Source organism: Geotrypetes seraphini, chromosome 2, assembly GCF_902459505.1.
Source record: "Geotrypetes seraphini chromosome 2, aGeoSer1.1, whole genome shotgun sequence".
Taxonomy (NCBI): Eukaryota; Metazoa; Chordata; class Amphibia; order Gymnophiona; family Dermophiidae; genus Geotrypetes; species Geotrypetes seraphini.
In genome coordinates this window covers 313,517,971-313,537,200 of record NC_047085.1, presented here as the reverse complement: position 1 = coordinate 313,537,200, position 19,230 = coordinate 313,517,971, and the positions used below count along the sequence as shown (strand labels likewise).

Below are 19,230 nucleotides of genomic sequence, written 5' to 3'. Positions count from 1 at the left end.
CACTAAGCTTTTTAGCTCGCGCTAAATATTAGCATGCGCTAAACACTAATCCGTGCATGTTTTCTTATGGACGCGTTAGCGATTAGCACACGGGTTGATTTAGTGTGCGCTAAATCCACGCTAAAACGCTTAGCGCGCCTTTGTAAAACAGGGCCTAAGTTTTTTTTTTTTTTTAAAACATATGTTTATTGGCAGCGAGAGAAATACACCACCCAACAGGGCGTAACAGTAACCATCAAAGAGACAAATATCGGTCCATCACACACAACAAGCAAGAACTTGAACAATAGCAGGAGTGCCCCAAATATACCCCCATAAGCAGATAATATACGAGAATAGAGCAATACAGAACAAAGAGAGCAGCGGGGGCAGGAGCAGGTAAATACAATCGTGAAAGACGTCACCCCTCTGGAACAGTGCTCTCCCGCCTTTTTCATTAGAATAACCCCCAACCACCACACAATCATTCAGAACACCAATCGCACTCACCATCATCCATCCCATTCAAACCAGCCACTCACATCCCATGTGTCTCCCTCCCCCCCCCCCCTCCCGAGGGCACCAAAGTAACGAAAGAGAAGAGCAAAAGAAAAGAAAGAGAAAGATGGAGAGAGCTAGTTGGTAGAGGTGAACCACCGATGGCCCATCAGGAAAACTGAAGGTAAAATCCAGGTTAAGGAGGCCCCTGGTCCTCCCCCCTTGCGTGTGACGACACCAGGTCCCGCAGTCTCACCCATAAGCCAGTGTAGTGTTGCTTAAGCACACTCGGCGCTCTCGCATGGGATCGAATTTCAAACAATGCCACCTCTCGGAGCCGATTCCTCCAGTGCGGCAACGGAGGGGGCTCCTCGGACATCCAATAGGTCAAGATCAATTTCTTTACTACTAAGATAGCGTTATAGAGAAATCTGCATTGGGGTGTGGTGAAACCCTGGTCCTGGAGGGAGGTCTGCAGACCCAGGAGTATGAACCCATAGTCCCATTCCACAGTACGCTGCACCGCTCGTTCCAACAAGGGGAGGGCCACCCTCCACACATCCAGCCTGGGGCACTCCAAAAAGGAATGTATGTATGTACCAGCACTACTCTTGCACTTAATACAAAGACCGCTCTCCCAGAGTCCCAGTCGTGCCCCCCTCTGTGCCGTAAAAAAGGCCCTATGAAGAAGTTTATATTGAAGTTCTTGGAAGTCTGCAGATTTAGTGTAGGAATAAAGCGTAGCGAAACAGGCAGTGAACTGGTGCTCAGGAATATCCATTCCCAGGTCTCGTTCCCAGGAATTACGCACCGGTGTGAGTACCGATGTGGCAAGAGACGACTTAAGGACTCGATACCAGTGCGCTAGAGAATTCAGCGCGGGCTGAGTAGCTGAGAACAGCGTATCCAGAGGGCCCTTATCCCAGGCCCTAGTCGCCTCCCTACTCTCCGTCTCCCAATAGTGGCGAACCTGAAAATAAGAAAACATATAGCACGAGGGTAGGTCCCACTCATCCCGAACCCGCTGAAAAGTAGGAAATCCCGTAGGAGACAATTCAAGTATGTGTTCCAGCGACTTACAACCTTGGGCCGCCCAGCGCTGAAATACAGATCTACCCCTGCCAGGCGGGAACCTGGGATTGCCTTCCAGGCGCAGAAAAGGGGATACGTCCGGTGGCAGCTGCTGTCTTCGCCTCCACCAGCGCCACGCCAGACGAAACGGGCGTAGAAAACGGGAGCAGACTGTGTAACGTCTCCCTGGGTCATCGTGTCGGTGTATGAGGTTCATAAATTGAAAAGGGGCACACCAGTTCGCCATCCATCCCCTAGGAGAGTAGCGTGGGCACTCAGTGTAGCCCTCGTGGATCCAACGGAGGAGAGAAGCAACATTATAGAGCCGAATATCCGGGACATTGAGTCCCCCCAATGATTTGTCCAAGATAAGTTTGGACATCGCTATCCGAGGGGTACGGGACCTCCAGACAAATCGAGAGATAGTGGATTTGAATACAAGTTCATCCCTTCTGGTAAGCCAAAGCGGCACGGCCTGTAAGGGATATAGAAGTTTTGGTACCAGAATCATTTTTACTAAGGCCACCCGACCCAAAATCCCCAGCGGCAAGTCCTGCCAAGCCTGGCACAATTTTGCGATGGCTTCGAGAGGCCGGCGGATATTTGCATTGTAAAGCGTGGGTAGATCAGTGCTGAGGTATATTCCAAGGTATCTCATCGGCTTAGTCGTGGGTGCGATTGGCAACACCGCATGCCAAGGTTCCGCCCGGCCCCCCGCTAGTAACAGCAGCTCCGATTTACTACAATTAACTTGTAAGCCGGACAACGCACCAAAGGCTCGGATCACCTCCAGAGCTCTGGGTAGGTGCATGGAAACATGGTCCAGGTAGAGTAGGATGTCATCTGCAAACAGGCTGATTTTGCATTCCTGTCCCCGCACCACGATGCCCTGAATGGTCACATCCTGCCGGATTTTCGCCGCAAGGGGTTCAATAGCTAAGAGGAAGAGGAGCGGTGAGAGCGGGCACCCCTGTCTCGTTCCTCTCTGCAAACCAAAGTCCTCTGTTAAGCCCCCATTTATCATTAAGCGCGCCCTGGGGTTATGATATAAGGCTGAAGCCCAGGCCATAAAGTCGCCCTGAAAACCACCCCGGCGCAGGACCCAGAAGAGATAGTCCCAGGAGATGCTATCAAATGCTTTCTCCATGTCCAGTCCCGCCACCGCCTCCTGGCCACCCCTTCCTACCCTGTCATGAATCGCTCCCAAAACCCTCAGTAAATTCATAGAGGCGTAGCGGCCCGGCACAAACCCAACCTGGTCTGGGTGAATAAGATCGGGAAGAATACCATTCAAACGTCTCGCCAAAGTCGCAGCTAAAAGTTTAATATCCTGATCTAGCAGGGAGATTGGACGGAACGACCCCACCAAGTCCGGGTCTTTACCCGGTTTAGGGAGGAGGACTATGTGAGCCATGTTATCCGGAAAAGAGCCCCTCGACTTCGCCACCTCGTTATACATTGCGCTCAGGGGCTTTGCCACCAGATCTTCTAGGATGCGGTAGTATTCGGGTCCAAACCCGTCCGGGCCGGGCGCCTTGGCCAGCTTAAGGGACCGTATGGTGACACGAAGTTCCGCCTCGGTGATCGGTAGGCTCAAAGATGCGGCTTGATCCTCCTCCAGGCGTGGGAGTGATAACTCCCGGAAGAAATTCTGAAGGGCCAGTTCGTCCAAAGGTCTTTTACCGTATAGGGTTTCATAATACTTAACAAATTGTTCCGCGATTCGTCTCTCTCCCTCGTGCCGAGTGCCCCCAGCATCACGGATTGCAGTAATAATTTGACGTTTCTTATAAGGACGCACTAAATTCGCCAGTAGTCTCCCCGTTTTTCCCCCCCATCTATGCATGTTGTACCGTTGAAACGCAAGGGTCTGCTCCGCACGTTGATGAAGTAAAGTCTCGATTCGGTCACGTATAGTCTTGTATTCCTGTCTCTCCTTGTCCGAGAGGGAGGAGATATGGGCCCTGCGAAAGCCGTGCAACTGTCTCGTAAGTGACAGGAGCACAGCTCCCCGAGCCTTGCGTTTTGCCGCGGTGTATGCGATCACATGCCCCCTCAGGACTGCCTTGGAGGCATACCAGTATGTTATCGGCCCTATATCCGGGGTATCATTGGTAGCCTGATAGTCCGCCCATCGTGCCCGGAGAAACGTCCTGAATTCTCGGTCTTGATAAAGGTGTAACGCCATTTTCCAAGAGGAGACCTTGCTACCCGCTGCCAGTGACAAGGTAAGATCCACAGTAGCATGGTCCGAGATCGTGGAATCCACTATCTCCGATCTGGTAGCCCTGGAGAACAGCCGTTGGTCCAGTAGGATGTAGTCCAAGCGGGCGTATACTTTATGTACATGAGAGTAAAAAGTGAAATCCGAGTCATATGGATGCAGCGTCCGCCATACGTCCACCAGACCCAAATGCTGCATCAGGAAGCCCACCCCCTTGTTGTCATGGTCCCTCAGACTGCCTCTGGGAGGTTTGCAGTCCACCCCCGGGTCTGCAGTAATGTTCATGTCCCCCCCCCAGGACCACCTGGTAGTCCGGATAGGCCGATATTAGGGAGAGAACCGAGGAGAAAAATTTATGACAGTAAGAGTTGGGGGCATACAGATTACAAAATAGCAGTTTTAAACCCCAAAGTTCCCCCAGCACAAGTACGTATCTCCCCTCCCGATCAGTCAGTTGTTTATGCAAGGTAAAGGGCAACCTCTTGTGCAACAGTATGGCCACCCCGCGTTTCCGTCCCCCCGATGTGGAGGAATAAACATCCCCGACCCAGTTTCTCCGCAATTTAGAGTGTTCAATCTGAGTGAGGTGTGTTTCTTGCAGGAAAGCCACATCCGCTTTCAAATTTCGCAAACTGGTAATGATACGGGATCTTTTTACCGGGGACCTGATGCCGTCAACATTAAAGGTAACAACTCTTAAATCAGCCATAATAGTGAGAGAATTGCTCTGTGCAGCACAACAATCTGGGGGGGAATATCCCCTCCAGGATGTATGAGCTCATCCATTCTCCACCAACCAGACACGCATTCGTCCTATGCAGAAAGAGCAGATAGGCCCAGACGAAGCCTCCCAGCTAAGCTTCGCTGCCCTTGTTATCCTAGTGCCCTCTATTCCCACCTCCCATGCTCCCAACCATCCCCCCTGTCCACTCATCCCGGATTCAGCCACACACTCCCACGCACACACCCCCACACAACTCTCCCTCCACCCTCCCCCCCCCCCACTCTGTCCCCCCATGCTGATCCCATCCCATCAGCATACATACCCATAGATGTATCCCCCAACCTGCCCGGAGCCCTCCCCCCCCACCCCCCGAACAAGATCCCTATCATGTGGTCCCTGTAATCAATAAGAAAGCAGATAGTTAAACATAAACACTGGACAGTGAAAAGGTAATACCAACAAGTCCAAATGAAATATCCAGATCTGCCGCAGGCTGCTCCAAAAGGGACCCCTTCCAGCCACAGCGGCCCACACCAAGGTCAGGTAGAGTCTGTCAGGATGCGTTGGAGTCAGAGAAAATGTAGAGTTCTTCAGGAAAATCGTAGGCGCCGCGGCCCATCAAAGCCATGCACAGTTCACTCAGGCTGCCCCGGCCACTCGAGGTCGGAAACAAATCCAAGCCAAGGGAGCGAGCCCCACCACCGCAACAGCGGCTTGGTCTCACAGTCCCCCGTTGCACGCAGAGGCTAGGCAAGCAGGCATCCGCCCCTCATGCTAGATTCAATGGGACTCCAACACAACTCCTGGAAATAACAAACTGTAGTTGTAGGTGAGTTTCAGATCAGCAGCAACCGGTTCAGGATAACATTAGGCGGGTAAAGTTGCCAGAAACGCCTTGGCCTCCTCTCCGCTGTTAAAGGTGAGAGTCTTACCCTCATGCCAGACTCGAAGCTTCGCTGGATAGACCAGCGCAAATTTAACTCCTCTATTGTGGAGGTCGGTGCAGGAGGGCGCCATGAGCTTGCGTTGGGCCGCCACCCGCACAGAATAATCATTGAATATGAGCACTCGGGATCCTTTATAATCCAAGGCCCCCGCCTTTCGAAATGCCCTGAGTATAAGTTCCTTTTCCCTCCAGTTAGAGTAGCGAGCTATGGCAGTCCTCGCCCTCCCCCCCTCCAGGGGCCGGTTTCCAATACGGTGCGCCCGTTCGCAGGCGAAGACCTCCGCGCCCCCAGACAGGCCCAGGGTCTCAGGGAGCCACGTGCTGAAGATCGTGTAGAGCTCCTGTTCACTCACCGACTCCGGGAGCCCGACCAGTCGCAGGTTGTTTCGCCGGCTCCTGTTCTCCTGCTCCTCCAGGGCCGCAAGCAACTCCCGCGAAGTTCGTTTTAGGTCTTCCACCTGGGCAGTCAGCGTCACGCACGCGTCCTCCTGGTCGGACACGCGCTGCTCGACCTCTGCTAGACGCTGGCTATGGGAGTCAAATTTTTCGTGCATTTCGTCCACCGCCGACTGGATTTTATTTAGTTTATCTGCCAGTGCCGCCGTGACCGACCGCGTGATGTCGGTAATCCAGTCGCCAGCGGGGATGGTGAATGTGGCCTGCTCCGCCGCCATTTTGGAGGGGGTAAGAGAGGGTTTGTCCCGGTTACTCTTTGCCGGTTTAACGGGCATACCCCGTGCCGCTGCGGTCGCTCCTGGAGTTCAAGGGAAGGGTAAGGTGTTAATCTCCGTCCCGCTTGCTCGTTTCTGCGGTGGGGACACAGAGAGGCCAGATTTTCCGCCGATTTAGTGGGAGTGAGGCAGGAGCTCCCCGTTCGTGCGACCGCTCAAGCAGGCTGCATCACGTGACCAGGGCCTAAGTTTTAAGTAGTTTTCCTCATCACATTTTAAGCTTTTCAAACATGGCTATGTCTTTTCTAAACTCATCCAGTTTTTTATTAAAATCTAAAGATGAAAAAAAATTGCCTCATGCCCATGTTTTGTCATTATATTGACCTCTATCTTCATTTTATCTGCTCTTTGAGGGTTCTTCATTTAATAATAATAATAATAACTTTATTCTTATATACCGCCAACAATCTTGCGACTTCTAGGCGGTTTCTAGGGGGGAAATTATCAAGGTACGAAATAAGGTGATCTTTTACTACACATTGAATTCCTATGAGATTCAGAAACCTGGGAAATCTCAGTCCCACAGGTTGCTGAAGACTGAATGGTGGCCAACGTGATGCCGATTTTTAAAAAGTGTTCTAGAGGTGATCCAGGAAATTATAGACTGGTTAGTCTAATGTCGGTGCCGGGTAAAATGGTAGAGACTATTATAAAGAACAAAATGACAGAACATATATGTAGGCATGGATTAATGAGAGAAAGACAACATAGATTTAGTCAAAGGAAATATTGCCTCACCAATCTACTGCATTTCTTTAAAGGGGTGAATGAACAAGTGGGGTTTCCCAGGGGTCTATGCTGGGACCACTGCTTTTTAATATATTTATCAATAATATAGAGATGGGAATAACTAGTGATATAATTAAATTTGCTGATGACATAAAGTTGTTTAAAGTTAAATTACAAGAGGACTGTGAGAATTTGCAAGAGACTGGGAGACTGGGCGTCACAAAGACAGATGATATTTAGTGTGAGCAGGTGCAAATTGATGCATGTGGGAAAGAGGATCCTGAACAATAGCTATGTGATGCAGGATAGAGAATGACATGGTGGCTGTTAGCCGCGGCTAGCTGCGGGTAACCCGCCGAAACGGTGGTAGAAAAAGTCGTCGCTGCCATGGGTACGGGAACAAGGCCATTCACCGCCCTGTGGAGCAGTGAATGGCCTTGTCTCCGCAGTTAAGGTCGGGAACGTGCGTGGTCACCGATCAGGCATCTCCCTCCCTCCCTTTCTTCCTTCTTTCCTTCCCTCCCTCCCCTTACCATGGCGATTTTGTGAGGGGGTTTCGTCTCCCAGCTGCCCGAGTCGGCTTTCATCAAGTCGCTTGTGGCTGCCAAAACTTCTCCTCTGACACAACCAGAAACCTGAAGTTGTGTTAGAGGAGAAGTTTTGGCAGCCATACGCAACTTAATTAAAGCCGTCTCAGGCAGCTGGGAGACAAAAAAATCACCATGGCAAAGTGAGGGGAAGGAAGGAAGGGATGGAGATGCTCTCGGATGACTCAGAGATGACTTCTACGATCGGGAGGGAGGATCTTTGGCAATCGAGAGGGAGGGAGGGAGGATCTCTGACGATCGGGGAGGGGGGGGTTGCTGCTGGACCACACACGCTGAAGGGAAATGGAGGGGGGAAGGTGAGGAACAGACGCTGAAGGGAAATAGGGAAGAGAGAGTGGGCTGAAGACACTGAGGGAAATGGGCAAGAGTGAGTGGACTAAGACACTGAAGGGAAATGGGGAAGGGAAATGGAGAATGGGGAGAAGACGCTAAAGGTAAATGGGGAAGATAGAGATGACAGACTATAGGGGGAAAAGAAGATGGGTGCCAGACTAATTGGGGGGTGGGGGTGCAGGGAGAGAAGGAAGGGAGAGAGAAGGCAGACAATGGATGGTATGAATTGAATGAGGAGAAGATGAGGAAAGCAGAAACCAGACATCAAAGGCAGAAAAAAAATTCTATTTATTTTCTTTTTTTTCTTTAGGATAAATTAGTATATTAGTTGTGTTGATAAACATTTATAAACAAAGCCCTGCCAGCTCAATATCTCTTTCTCTAGTTCAGAAGCCAGAACTTTGATTTATAAAATGACAATTGTACAGAATATTGTTTCTTTTTATATGTTAATAAAATAAGTTCAGTATAAAACTATTTGAGGCTTGTGTGGATGGGATCAGTTGGATTGTGGGGTCAGGGCAGGGACCGAATTCATGGGGATGGGACGGTGACAGAGCTCGTGGGGCGGGACGGTGATGGGGGACAAATTTTTCCCCTGTTTTATTCTCTAATGCAGGGCTCCACATTTTAAAATAATTTCTAGCATCCTGTTTGCTTATTTAGCCGCCGCTGCACATTGGGCGGAAGGTTTCATCATATGATGACACCCAGATCCTTTTCTTGGGCACTAACCCCCAAGATGGACCCTAGCATCCGGTAACTGTGATTTGGGTTATTCTTCCCAATGTGCATCACTTTGCATTTGTCCATATTAAATTTCATCTGCCACTTAGATGCCCAATATTCCAATTTCCTAAGTTCTGCCTGCAATTTTTCACAATCTGCATGCATTTTAACAGCTTTGAATAGTTTAGTTTCATCTGCAAATTTATGTTTTTATGTCCCCTAGTCTTTGTAATTTTTAATGGAATAAAAAATCAATCCACTTGTACCCATTCTGAACCACTCAGGATTTTGCAGACTTCAGTCATATTTCAGCTGTCTCATTTCCAAGCTGAAGATCCTTAACCTCTTTAGTCTTTCCTCATATAAGAAGAGTTCCATTCCCTTTATTATCTTGGTTGCTCTTCTCTGAACCTTTTCTAGTTTCGCTATATCTTTTTTGAGATAAGGCGACCATTTGAATGCATTACTCAAGGTGAGGTCGCACCATGCAGCGATACAGAAGCATTATAACATTCTTAGTCTTGTTCACCATCCTGTTTCTAATAATTCCTAGCATCTTGTTTGCTTTTTTTGGCCACCACCGCACTTTGGGCAGAAGGTTTCAGTGTATTGTATATAATGATATCCAGATCTTTTTCTTGGGTGCCCACCCCCAAGTTGGACCCTAGTATCTGGTAACTATGATTTGGGTTATTATTCTTGAAATGCATAAGAACATAAGCAGTGCCTCCGCCGGGTCAGACCACAGGTCCATCCCGCCCAGCAGTCCGCTCCCGCGGCGGCCCAAACAGGTCACGACCTGTCTGTATCACCAGAAGGGGCTCCCTTGCCACCTTGGTTTCTCATTTAAGTCCTGTCTTCCTATCGAAGTCCTAACCCTCCGGTCTTGCACATGCACGACCTGGTTTGGTTTCTATACTCATTACCTGGTTAGCTTTCTATACTTGTGTTACATCCCAGCTCCTCCCTCAGTATCCCATGATCCCTTTATCCTTCAGGAATCCGTCCAATCCCTGTTTGAATCCCTGTACCGTACTCTGCCTGATCACTTCCTCCGGTAGCGCATTCCAAGTGTCCACGACCCTTTGGGTGAAAAAAAACTTCCTTGCGTTTGTTTTGAACCTATCTCCCTTCAGTTTCTCCGAATGCCCCCTCGTATTTGCTGTCCCCTTCAGTCTGAAGAATCTGTCCCTATCTACCCTCTCTATGCTCCTCATGATCTTGAAGGTCTCTATCATATCTCCCCTGAGCCTCCTTTTTTCCAGAGAGAAGAGCCCCAGCCTATCCAACCTCTCGTCGTATGGGCAGTGTTCCAGCCCTTTTACCATTTTCGTTGCTCTCCTTTGGACTCTCTCAAGTACCGCCATGTCCTTCTTGAGGTGCGGCGACCAATACTGAACGCAGTATTCCAGATGTGGACGCACCATCGCTCGATACAATGGCATGATGACTTCCCGTGTTCTGGTTGTTATGCCCTTCTTTATGATGCCAAGCATCCTGTTGGCTTTTTTCGAGGCTGCTGCGCACTGTGCAGATGGCTTCAGTGATGCATCCACCAGCACACCCAAGTCTCTCTCAAGTCTGCTGTCTCCCAACAATACCCCCCCCAATTTGTAGTTGAACAACGGGTTCTTTTTCCCTATATGCATGACCTTGCATTTGTCCACGTTAAAGCGCATTTGCCATTTGTTTGCTCAGTCTTCCAGCTTGTCCAGGTCTCTTTGTAGGTCCTCACACTCCTCCCTGGTCCTAACTCTGCCGCACAGTTTGGTATCGTCTGCAAATTTTATAACCTCACACTTTGCCTCCTTTTCCAGGTCATTGATAAATATGTTAAAGAGTAACGGCCCCAGCACCGACCCCTGTGGTACACTGCTTGTGACTCCCCGCCAGTCAGAATATTGACCCTTTACTCCGACCCTCTGCAGTCTGCCCGACAACCAGTGCTTGATCCATCTGTGCACATCCCCTCCCACCCCGTGGTTCCACATCACTTTGCATTTTCCATATTAAATTTAATCTGCCATTTACATGCCCATTCTTCCAATTTTTCAGTCTGCATGCATTTTAACAACTTTGAACAGTTTAGTGTCATTTGCAAATTTAATCACCTCACTCACCGTTCCATATTCCAGATCTCTGCGGCACTCTGCTATTTACCCTCCATCGAGAAAAATAGCAATTTAACCCTACCCTCTGTTTTCTGTCCGATAACCAGTTCCCAATCCACAACTGAACATTGTCTCTTATCCCATGACTCTTTAATGTTCTCTGGAACATCTCATGAGGAACTTTGTCAAAAGCTTTAAAAAAAAAATCTAGATACACTACATCATAGGCGTCGGAAAGGGTGGGGGGAAGGGGCTGTTGCTTCCCCAAAAATTTAATTCCTGGTGGTCCAGGGGAGCAGCAGTTTAGAGTGAGCTTTCTGTGCTCTTGCCCGCTGCTAACCCAGTCGGTGGCAGCTGATTTCTTCTGCCGCTGAGCAGCAACCAGCAGGAGCATGCTGTGGCACTGCCTGCTTGGCGCTCAGTGGCTTCTTTGATTAGCTCCTGCTCCTGCTGGTTGCCACTCAGCAGCAGAATAAATCAGCTGCCACCGACTGGGAGGAGGTAGGAGAATGGGCAGGGTACACTGCAGAGCCTGGGAGGGAAGGGAGCTGGGTGCAGAGCCTGACAGGGGAGGGAGGGAAGGAAGGAATGGGGCTGGGTAAAGGACCTGACAGGGGTTGGGAGGGAAGGGGGCTAGGTGCAGAGTCTGACAGGGGAAGGAAGGAAGGGGGCTGGGTGAAGAGCCTGACAGGGGAGGGAGGGAAGAAGGCTGGGTACAATGCCTGGCAGGGAGAGGCTGGGTGCAGGGGGTAAGGAGTTGGGAAGACAGGGAGGACAGATGCTTAGGGTGTTGGGAAAGACAAATACTGCACGTACTGGGAGAGGGTTGGGAAGGACAAATGCATAGCTGGGGTAGGGGGGTTAGGAAAGGAGGGAAAGAGAGATGCTGTACAGGTAGAATAATGGGAAGGGAGAGAAATAAATGCTGCCAGTGGGGGAGGGAAAAGGAATGGAGAATTGTTGGACATAGGTGTGTGGCATGAGAGGGAATGAGAGATGATGTGTATGGGGAAAGGAAGAAAGAGGGAGAATTGTTGGACATGATAGTAGTGGAGAGGAGGGAGGGAGAAATGTTACACTGGGAGGGAGGAGAGATGACCCAAAGAAGGGAGAGATGTCAGACCACTGAAATGGGAAAGAGAGAGAGAGATGCCAGACCACATAATGGAAGGGAAGGAGGGGAGAGAGAGATGCTAGACTGCAGAAAGAAGAGGAGAGAGATGTTAGACCTCGTGAAGAGGAATGGAAGGAGAGAGAGATGCCAGACCATGGGAGAGGAGAGAGATTCCAGGCTATGGGAAGGAGAGGAGAAAGATGCTTGGCCATATGAGGGGGGAAGGGTAATGATAGAGATGTCTGGCCATGGGAGAGGGATGAGGGGAAGGGGAGATAGAGGGAGGAGTTGGTGCACAGCGATGGGTGTGACAGGGAAGAAATATGAAGAAATGCTTCTTATGGATAGATGGGAGTGGGGGAGAAAAAAGAGGGAGGAGATAGTACACATGGATAGATGGGAAGGGAAGGCATGGAAAAGTAGATTTTGAGAAGAAAGCAGAAAAATGGAATAAAATTGAATGTTAAAAGTTAATGCTAAAGACAGATGTATGATCCAAACAGACCGGGGATTTTGAATTACAGTCCACTCGAGGTGGCAATACTTTCAAAATAGAACAAAACACAAAAGACCCCCTTCTCATCAATACTGGGCAAGTTTCTCAAATAATATCATCATGTAACATTTAAAGGCTTTTAAATATTTAAAAGTGTTCATAAGCTCTTCAGCAAGGCTCCACAACAGCAATACAATGTCACTGGAAAGGTGCTTGAATTTTAATCAAAACACATTGCATGGAGCAAGGAATCTTGCTTCTACTGGAGTGGCAAATGTTATGGCTCTACAAAAGGTAGGGAGAACGAGAGGGCACTCTCTGAAGTTGAAAGGGGATAGATTCCGTATAAACGTAAGGAAGTTCTTCTTCACCCAGAAAGTGGTAAAAAAAAACTGGAACACTCTTCTGGAGTCTATCATAGGGGAAAACACCTTCCAGGGATTCAAGACAAAGTTAGACAAGTTCCTGCTGAACCAGAATGTGCTCAGGTAGGGCTAGTCTCAGGGCACTGATCTTTGATCAGAGGGCTGCCGCGTGAGCGGACTGCTGGGCACAATAGACTACTGGTCTGACCCAGCGGCGGCAATTCTTATGTTCATCCACTCTTCTCCTGCCCCTAATGTAGTCCCTTTTTATACAGATAATATTGGGCCATTTAGCAATTTAAGAAGCTCAATACTACCTGCATAACTTTTTAAAATATATGGCTAGGGCAATTATGTATTTGACAGCTTCCAGTGAAAGCAATGGCTTTTAAATATTGGGCTCCTAGTTCTTCTGAATACATTATCTAACATAGAAACAGAGAACAATGAAGGCAGGTAAAGACCATATGGCCTATCTAGTCTGCCTATCCAATGTACTTGTCCCAAGCTTTCTTGAATTCAGAGTATAACTTCATGAGTAGTGGCTCGTGGCCAGCAGGGGGTGCTGGTTATGGGACGGAAATGGGAATGGATGTTAGGACATGATAAGTGCAGTATTTTTTGTGGAGTTTTTTCTACAAAAAGCCAGTTTTTCGTATGATTCTGGGTAATTCTAGTTAGACAAACATCTGTGTTAGTTAAGGACCGCGCCCAAATAGAAGCGTACGGAAAAACAGGTGAATAAAAATTTAAATATAATGTAGCTAAGGCCAGATAAAAATATACTAAGGATTAATATAAGGGAAAGCATAATAATATCTGTGTATGTACTTTGCTTTTGAGCCAAATCATGGTGGAAATCATGATTACATGGAGTCCAGTTTGGGTTCTCTGTGTGTACTATATCTGTCCTGTCTTCGGACACCATCTTTGGCCAGTGAATAGTTTTCTGTCTTCTTTGTCCTCTCTGAGTTTTCCCGCTCCCAGCCTCGTGGTGTTAATTAACACCAGCTGTGCTTGCTTTAGACTGTTAGAGAAGGATAGCGTGTCCCCAAACTGAATTGGATGTAGTTTTGAATGAAAATTATGATTTATTGAATGTATGGAGGCTTGGCCAAGCAAAGTATAAATTAATATGTGTGACTGTGTTGAACCTCATAGGGTTTGAAAAACATAAAATATATTTGTCTAGAGAAATCCTGAGGCAACATTTGGGAGTGATTAAGTCAGAGACTACTCCTGCGCTTTGTGTGTGAGACTATCAGCTCAGGCAGCCCAAGAGTTTTTTCCTTTAAGGCTCAGAACTTGTCAGCATGGAAGGGCTGAGCATTTCTCAGCACCCTGTTAATAATTGTAGAATTCTTTTGAATATGTTATAATGTTAATTCAGAAATCAAATGTACTGTTCTAAACTTTTAAACATGGAAACATGGAGGGATTTATTTTCCTTTGTCAAAACTTTTAAGACCACCTCTTTGGTGAATGGTTATTCGTTGTTATACTGATGATGTCACTGAGCCAAAAGTTATATAATAGAATGACCAGAGATAGGGGTTCGAGATCGTTAGGAGAAGGCCAGCATTTTGGCTGCTATAACGATCTCCCATTAGCGCAATTGGTAAGCAATGATGCTGGATTCTTTTGATCTAATAATGGAAAAATAGAAACAATAATTCAATAAATCTTGGTTATAATTTTTAAAACCTTGCGCTGGTGTCATTTTGCATGTATAATTATTTTCAAACCTGAAGCTTTCACAAATGGCGTCAATGACCCTTGCTCACTTCATAGACCAATTGTGGGGCAAATATATTTTTTTATATTCTTTTGATCTGTTGTGTTTAATCTTCTAGTATTTTCTTTATAATTGGAGGGTTGAGATCCTACAGCTACTGTGTAATGTTGGTTAAGTTCAATGTACCATCAGACCTCTCGAGCACTTCTGGGTTTTCCATTGTGCCTGCTACATCTATAATATATAAATTCTGTTTCAAAAGTCTTATTGTGCCACAGTCTAGCCTCTTTGTGCAAACCATTTCAAGATTCAAACAGTGGAGAATAATGCCAACTCTTACTATGCAGCTTTGTTTTAAAATCAAATCTTACTTTGCTTATAGTCTTCTGCTATTTACAGTTCAGTTTTTGGTTGAAGAGAGGCCTAGCAGGTTATGTCCTTATGAGGGAGTTCTGAAAGTTCTCAGCCCAACCAACCAGCTTCTTAAATTCTGAGCACTATTTTGCCACTGTAACTGAAAAGAGTGCCAATTTGCAGAAATGAAATTCTATGTTTTGACGTTGTTTTAGATCATTCTCTTCTTGGTTGGGCTGAGAACATTTTAGCACCCCCTTGAATGTCCTAGACCAGTGATCTCAAACTCGCGGCCCGCCAGGTACTATTTTGAGGCCCTCGGTATGTTTCTCATAATCACAAAAGTAAAATAAAACTGTGTCTTGATCATATGTCTCTTTAGCTGTAAATGACAATATTATTATTAAGACTTAGCCAAAATGAAAGATTTATAAGCTATAAAGAGTTTTTATCTCATGCAACATTGTCATTTCTTTAATAAGACATGAACTATTTTTTCTGAGGCCCTCCAAGTACTGACAAATCCAAAATGTGGCCCTGCAAAGGGTTTGAGTTTGAGACCACTGTCCTAGACCAAACATGGGCAACTCCGGGCCGGAATCCAATCAAGTTTTCAGGATTTCCCCAATGAATATTCATGAGATCTATTTGCATGCACTACTTTCAATGTTCTTTCAATGTGATTAATGAGCCTTAAATAAATTTCCTAGCCAGTGTTTTATTTCACCTGCAGTTCTACAATTTTTGGTGTTTCCACCAGGAGGTAGCATTGCAACACAGTTCACCTTCCTAGCTGCGTTTGTACTTGCACAGATTGAAGTGCCTTTAGTCTTTCAGCAACAACAGCTTAAATGTGTGAAAACTGTACTTGAAGTAACCAGAGATGCTTTAAAACGCTGACATACTTATTCACTGTAAACTGTACTTGTAATAGTGTTGGCTTTAAGGTTACAAGTAGAGAAATGCTAACATAGCACTTGTCTAGGTCACTGTAGCCTGTTTTAGATAGATCATTTTGATTACCCTTCTTTAAACTTAAGAAAGTTATTTTCTTGGAAATAAAAGTAATTCTGTTAGGGAAATCTCTGAAGTTTCAGTCTTCGTTTGTTTGACTTTATCTTCTATGAAATGCATAGACAGTAAATTAAAGTGAAGCTAAAGTGCATTCTAATAGCTTATTTTAACAAGTGTACCGGACATTTTTGACAAAGGAGAAGCAGGTTTAACCTTTCGTTCTACCAAGCTGAAAAGTCATTTTTAGTTGAAGGCCATTTACAGTGCAAATGGTTCAATATTCAAACAGTGGAGAATTATGTCAATTCTTGCTATGCAGCTATGTTTTAAAATAATTTACAGATTTTAGTTCCTAGGAGGTAATTTTATGAAGGCTTTTTCACACATAAAGGTCTTTTATAAGATTATCCAAGGAGTTAGACACATAAAAGTACACATGGGGGCAAGAATGCATATACAGTACTTTTATGTGACCCACATCTAGGCATGTCCTGAGTGGAGTATGGATGGAGCATAAGAGTCATGATTTATGCACAGGAGTAAACGCTATATATGTCGCCTAAAAAAATCAGTGCCAAAAAGGACAGCGCGTAGCACAATTCTATAAAGCACCTCCGGAGTTAGAAGCAGTTTATAGAATCATGCTTAGTGCCTGTATGCGTGATTATCGTGTAGGCCAATGAAGACCAGGCCTAAATCCCTGCAACTATGTTGCACTGGATTGGGTGTATTCTATAACAGTGCACCTAACTTTTTAGAAACGCCCATGCCCCTCCCCTGGCCATGCCTCTTTTTGAGAACTGTGCACTAGAATTTACATGCTGCACTTTATAGAATATGCTTAGAAATTTGTGCACTTAACTTCTAATTAGCATCAGTTATCAGGTGTTAATTGCCAGTTATCTGCACTGATTATCTTGTTAAACAATTAAATAGCATTCTTTACTCATTAACATTTACACCTGTTCGCATGGCATCAGCCTACCCACGTGCTGCAGTCATATGCTAAATCATTTCCAGTTTATCTCCCAGTTGTTCAGCCAATTAATAAATGCAGAGCTATCATGTCACAGATCATAAGAACCCTAACAATTATTGTATTTCCTCCTCATGGTAGTCAGCCATACTTGTGTATAATCCTGACACATAACATCAAGTTCAGTTACCTTCTTTAATCTAATTATTGCCTTTAGAGTTGCTGTAAAAGCATTACTTACTACAGCATAATCTAGTATAATTCTGTTTAAGTCTGGGAGGTCTCTGGGACCCTCCTGGATAAGGAATCCCAGCCTTTTGTTATCCGGCTAACAACAAAACTGTGTACTGGGTTGTCATGACCAGGAATCTTTGTGAAAAAAACTAATATTCAGTAACTGGGATTGCAAATCTGACCTAGAGATTCCTGCTTTTTTTGTTCTAGGATGAGGTGCACTACTGATTAGACATCAAACAAGTGTGGTTCCCTAATTGCCTCCATCTGACAAAAAGTGCTTCTTGCAGTGAAGACAAGAACATGTGCCAAATCTCGATGGGCCAAATTTTCAGACTGCCTCAAGGACTGTCATTTTGAATATGTCAGCTCCAAGCATGAGTAACCTGAAAGCAGGCATCTTCCATACAGTAAAATGAGACAGTGAGTCAGCTATGCTGTTCATCCTACCTGATATATGTAAAGCTCTTAGTTATACTGTATTATGACACAGACATTATAAAATGATTTTCCTAACAAATGCCACCTCCTGCTGAATCTTCACCAAAAGGCCTTCATCACAGATATATTATCAGTCCTAGACATGATGGCCCTGATTCCATAAAGGGTGCCTAAAGGGCGCCTAACGCTGAGCGGGACTTAGGTGTCCAAACAAAGTGATTAATGAGCCATTTAAGGGTCTTAATGAACGATAATTGGCGATGATTCAATATGGACATCCTTCGATTCATTTATATAACGCTGAGCAACCTAGGGCATCCATCTCATGCCTACATTGGAGGCGAATGAAAACCAGGTCTACTTTTTAGCATAGTTGGGGCTTCAGATGGATCTTAATTCTATGGATGAAACTTAGGCACAGTTTGGACGTCTTTAATGCAATCTATTAAAAAGCTCTCTGGGTTTTTATTTTTGCTTTATTAAGCTCAAAATACATTTAATAAGGCACCACATAAACAGGGCACATCAAAACAGATATATTGCTTGCAAAACCTTCTATTTTTGTGGACAAACAACAATGCTATTTGCTAATTAGAGGAAAACATCCATTAAATGAAGCAGAGCATATGAAAAAAACACAGGTTTATGTTTCTTGCTACAAAGCTACCCTTTTTTTCTGACTAAACAGTGCTCCAATCAGCTCGTTACTGCAAGCAAGGAAAGCGCATAAAAAAATATAGATTGCATACATAACTTCATTTGCAAAAGCTTAAAAACGGAATAAAACAGAAACAGACCTTAGCATGGCTTCTATTTAATTGCAAATGGAGGTGTGCAGCTGCACAATGCTGACCTCATTGTGAGATCATCAAGGTGAACCTGCAAGGTAGAATGCCACAATTAAAATATGTGCTGGGATTTGAACCTATGACCTCGAAGATGGGAACAGGGCTTTTACCCATTAAGCCACAGTTTTGGAATTATCAGGAAAGGAATGGAAAACAAAGATGAAAATGTTATAATGCTCTTGCATTGCTGTATGGTATGGCCGTACCTCAAATACTGTATGCAATTCTGGTTGCTGTATCTCAAAAAAGATATGTGGAATTAGAAAAAGTACAGAGAAGGATGACAAAAATGATAAAAGGGATGGGACAACTTCCCTATGAGGAAAGGCTAAAGTGGCTAGGGCTCTTCAGCTTGGAGAAGAGACAGCTTAGGAGTGATATGATAGAAGTCTATAAAATAATGAGTGGAGTGGAAATGGTATATGTGAATCGCTTGTTTTACTCTTTCCAATAATACTAGGACTATGAGACATGTGATGAAGCTACGAACTAGTAGATTTAGAACATAAGAACATAAGAATTGCCACTGCTGGGTCAGACCAGTGGTCCATCGTGCCCAGCAGTCCATTCACGTGGTTGCCCCCAGTGCTCTAAATGAGTCCAGCCTCACCTGTGTATGTTCCAGTTTAGCAGGAACTTGTCCAATTTTGTCTTGAATCCCTGGAGGGTGTTTTCCCCTATAACAGACTCCGGAAGAGCGTTCCAGTTTTCTACCACTCACTGGGTAAAGAAGAACTTCCTTACATTTGTACAGAATCTATCCCCTTTCAACTTTAGAGAGTGCCCTCTCGTTCTCCCTACCTTGGAGAGGGTGAACAATCTGTGTTTATCTGCTAAGTCTATTCCCTTCAGTATTTTGAATGTTTCGATCATGTCAAATTTAAGTTTTATTAAAATTTTGATGTATTGCAATATCATTAATTCAGAGTGATTTACAATTAAAACAGGGTCTTAATTATTAACTAAAACC

The 19,230-nt window shown here is 45.6% G+C and overlaps 1 protein-coding gene across 11 annotated transcripts in view; it reads left to right on the top strand.

The window, feature by feature from the left end:
* The window catches only part of NEK11 (NIMA related kinase 11), a 539,441-nt gene that overhangs the window by 43,281 nt on the left and 476,930 nt on the right, over positions 1 to 19,230 (top strand). The window contains exon 2 of one of the 11 annotated variants that reach the window (XM_033930013.1): positions 17,182 to 17,394. The exons of the other annotated variants lie outside the window; for them this stretch is intronic. Coding sequence (XP_033785904.1) covers positions 17,387 to 17,394 — 8 coding nt within the window. The 5' untranslated portion in view covers positions 17,182 to 17,386. The remainder of the gene's footprint in view (positions 1 to 17,181; positions 17,395 to 19,230) is intronic. 11 annotated transcript variants of the gene reach the window in all.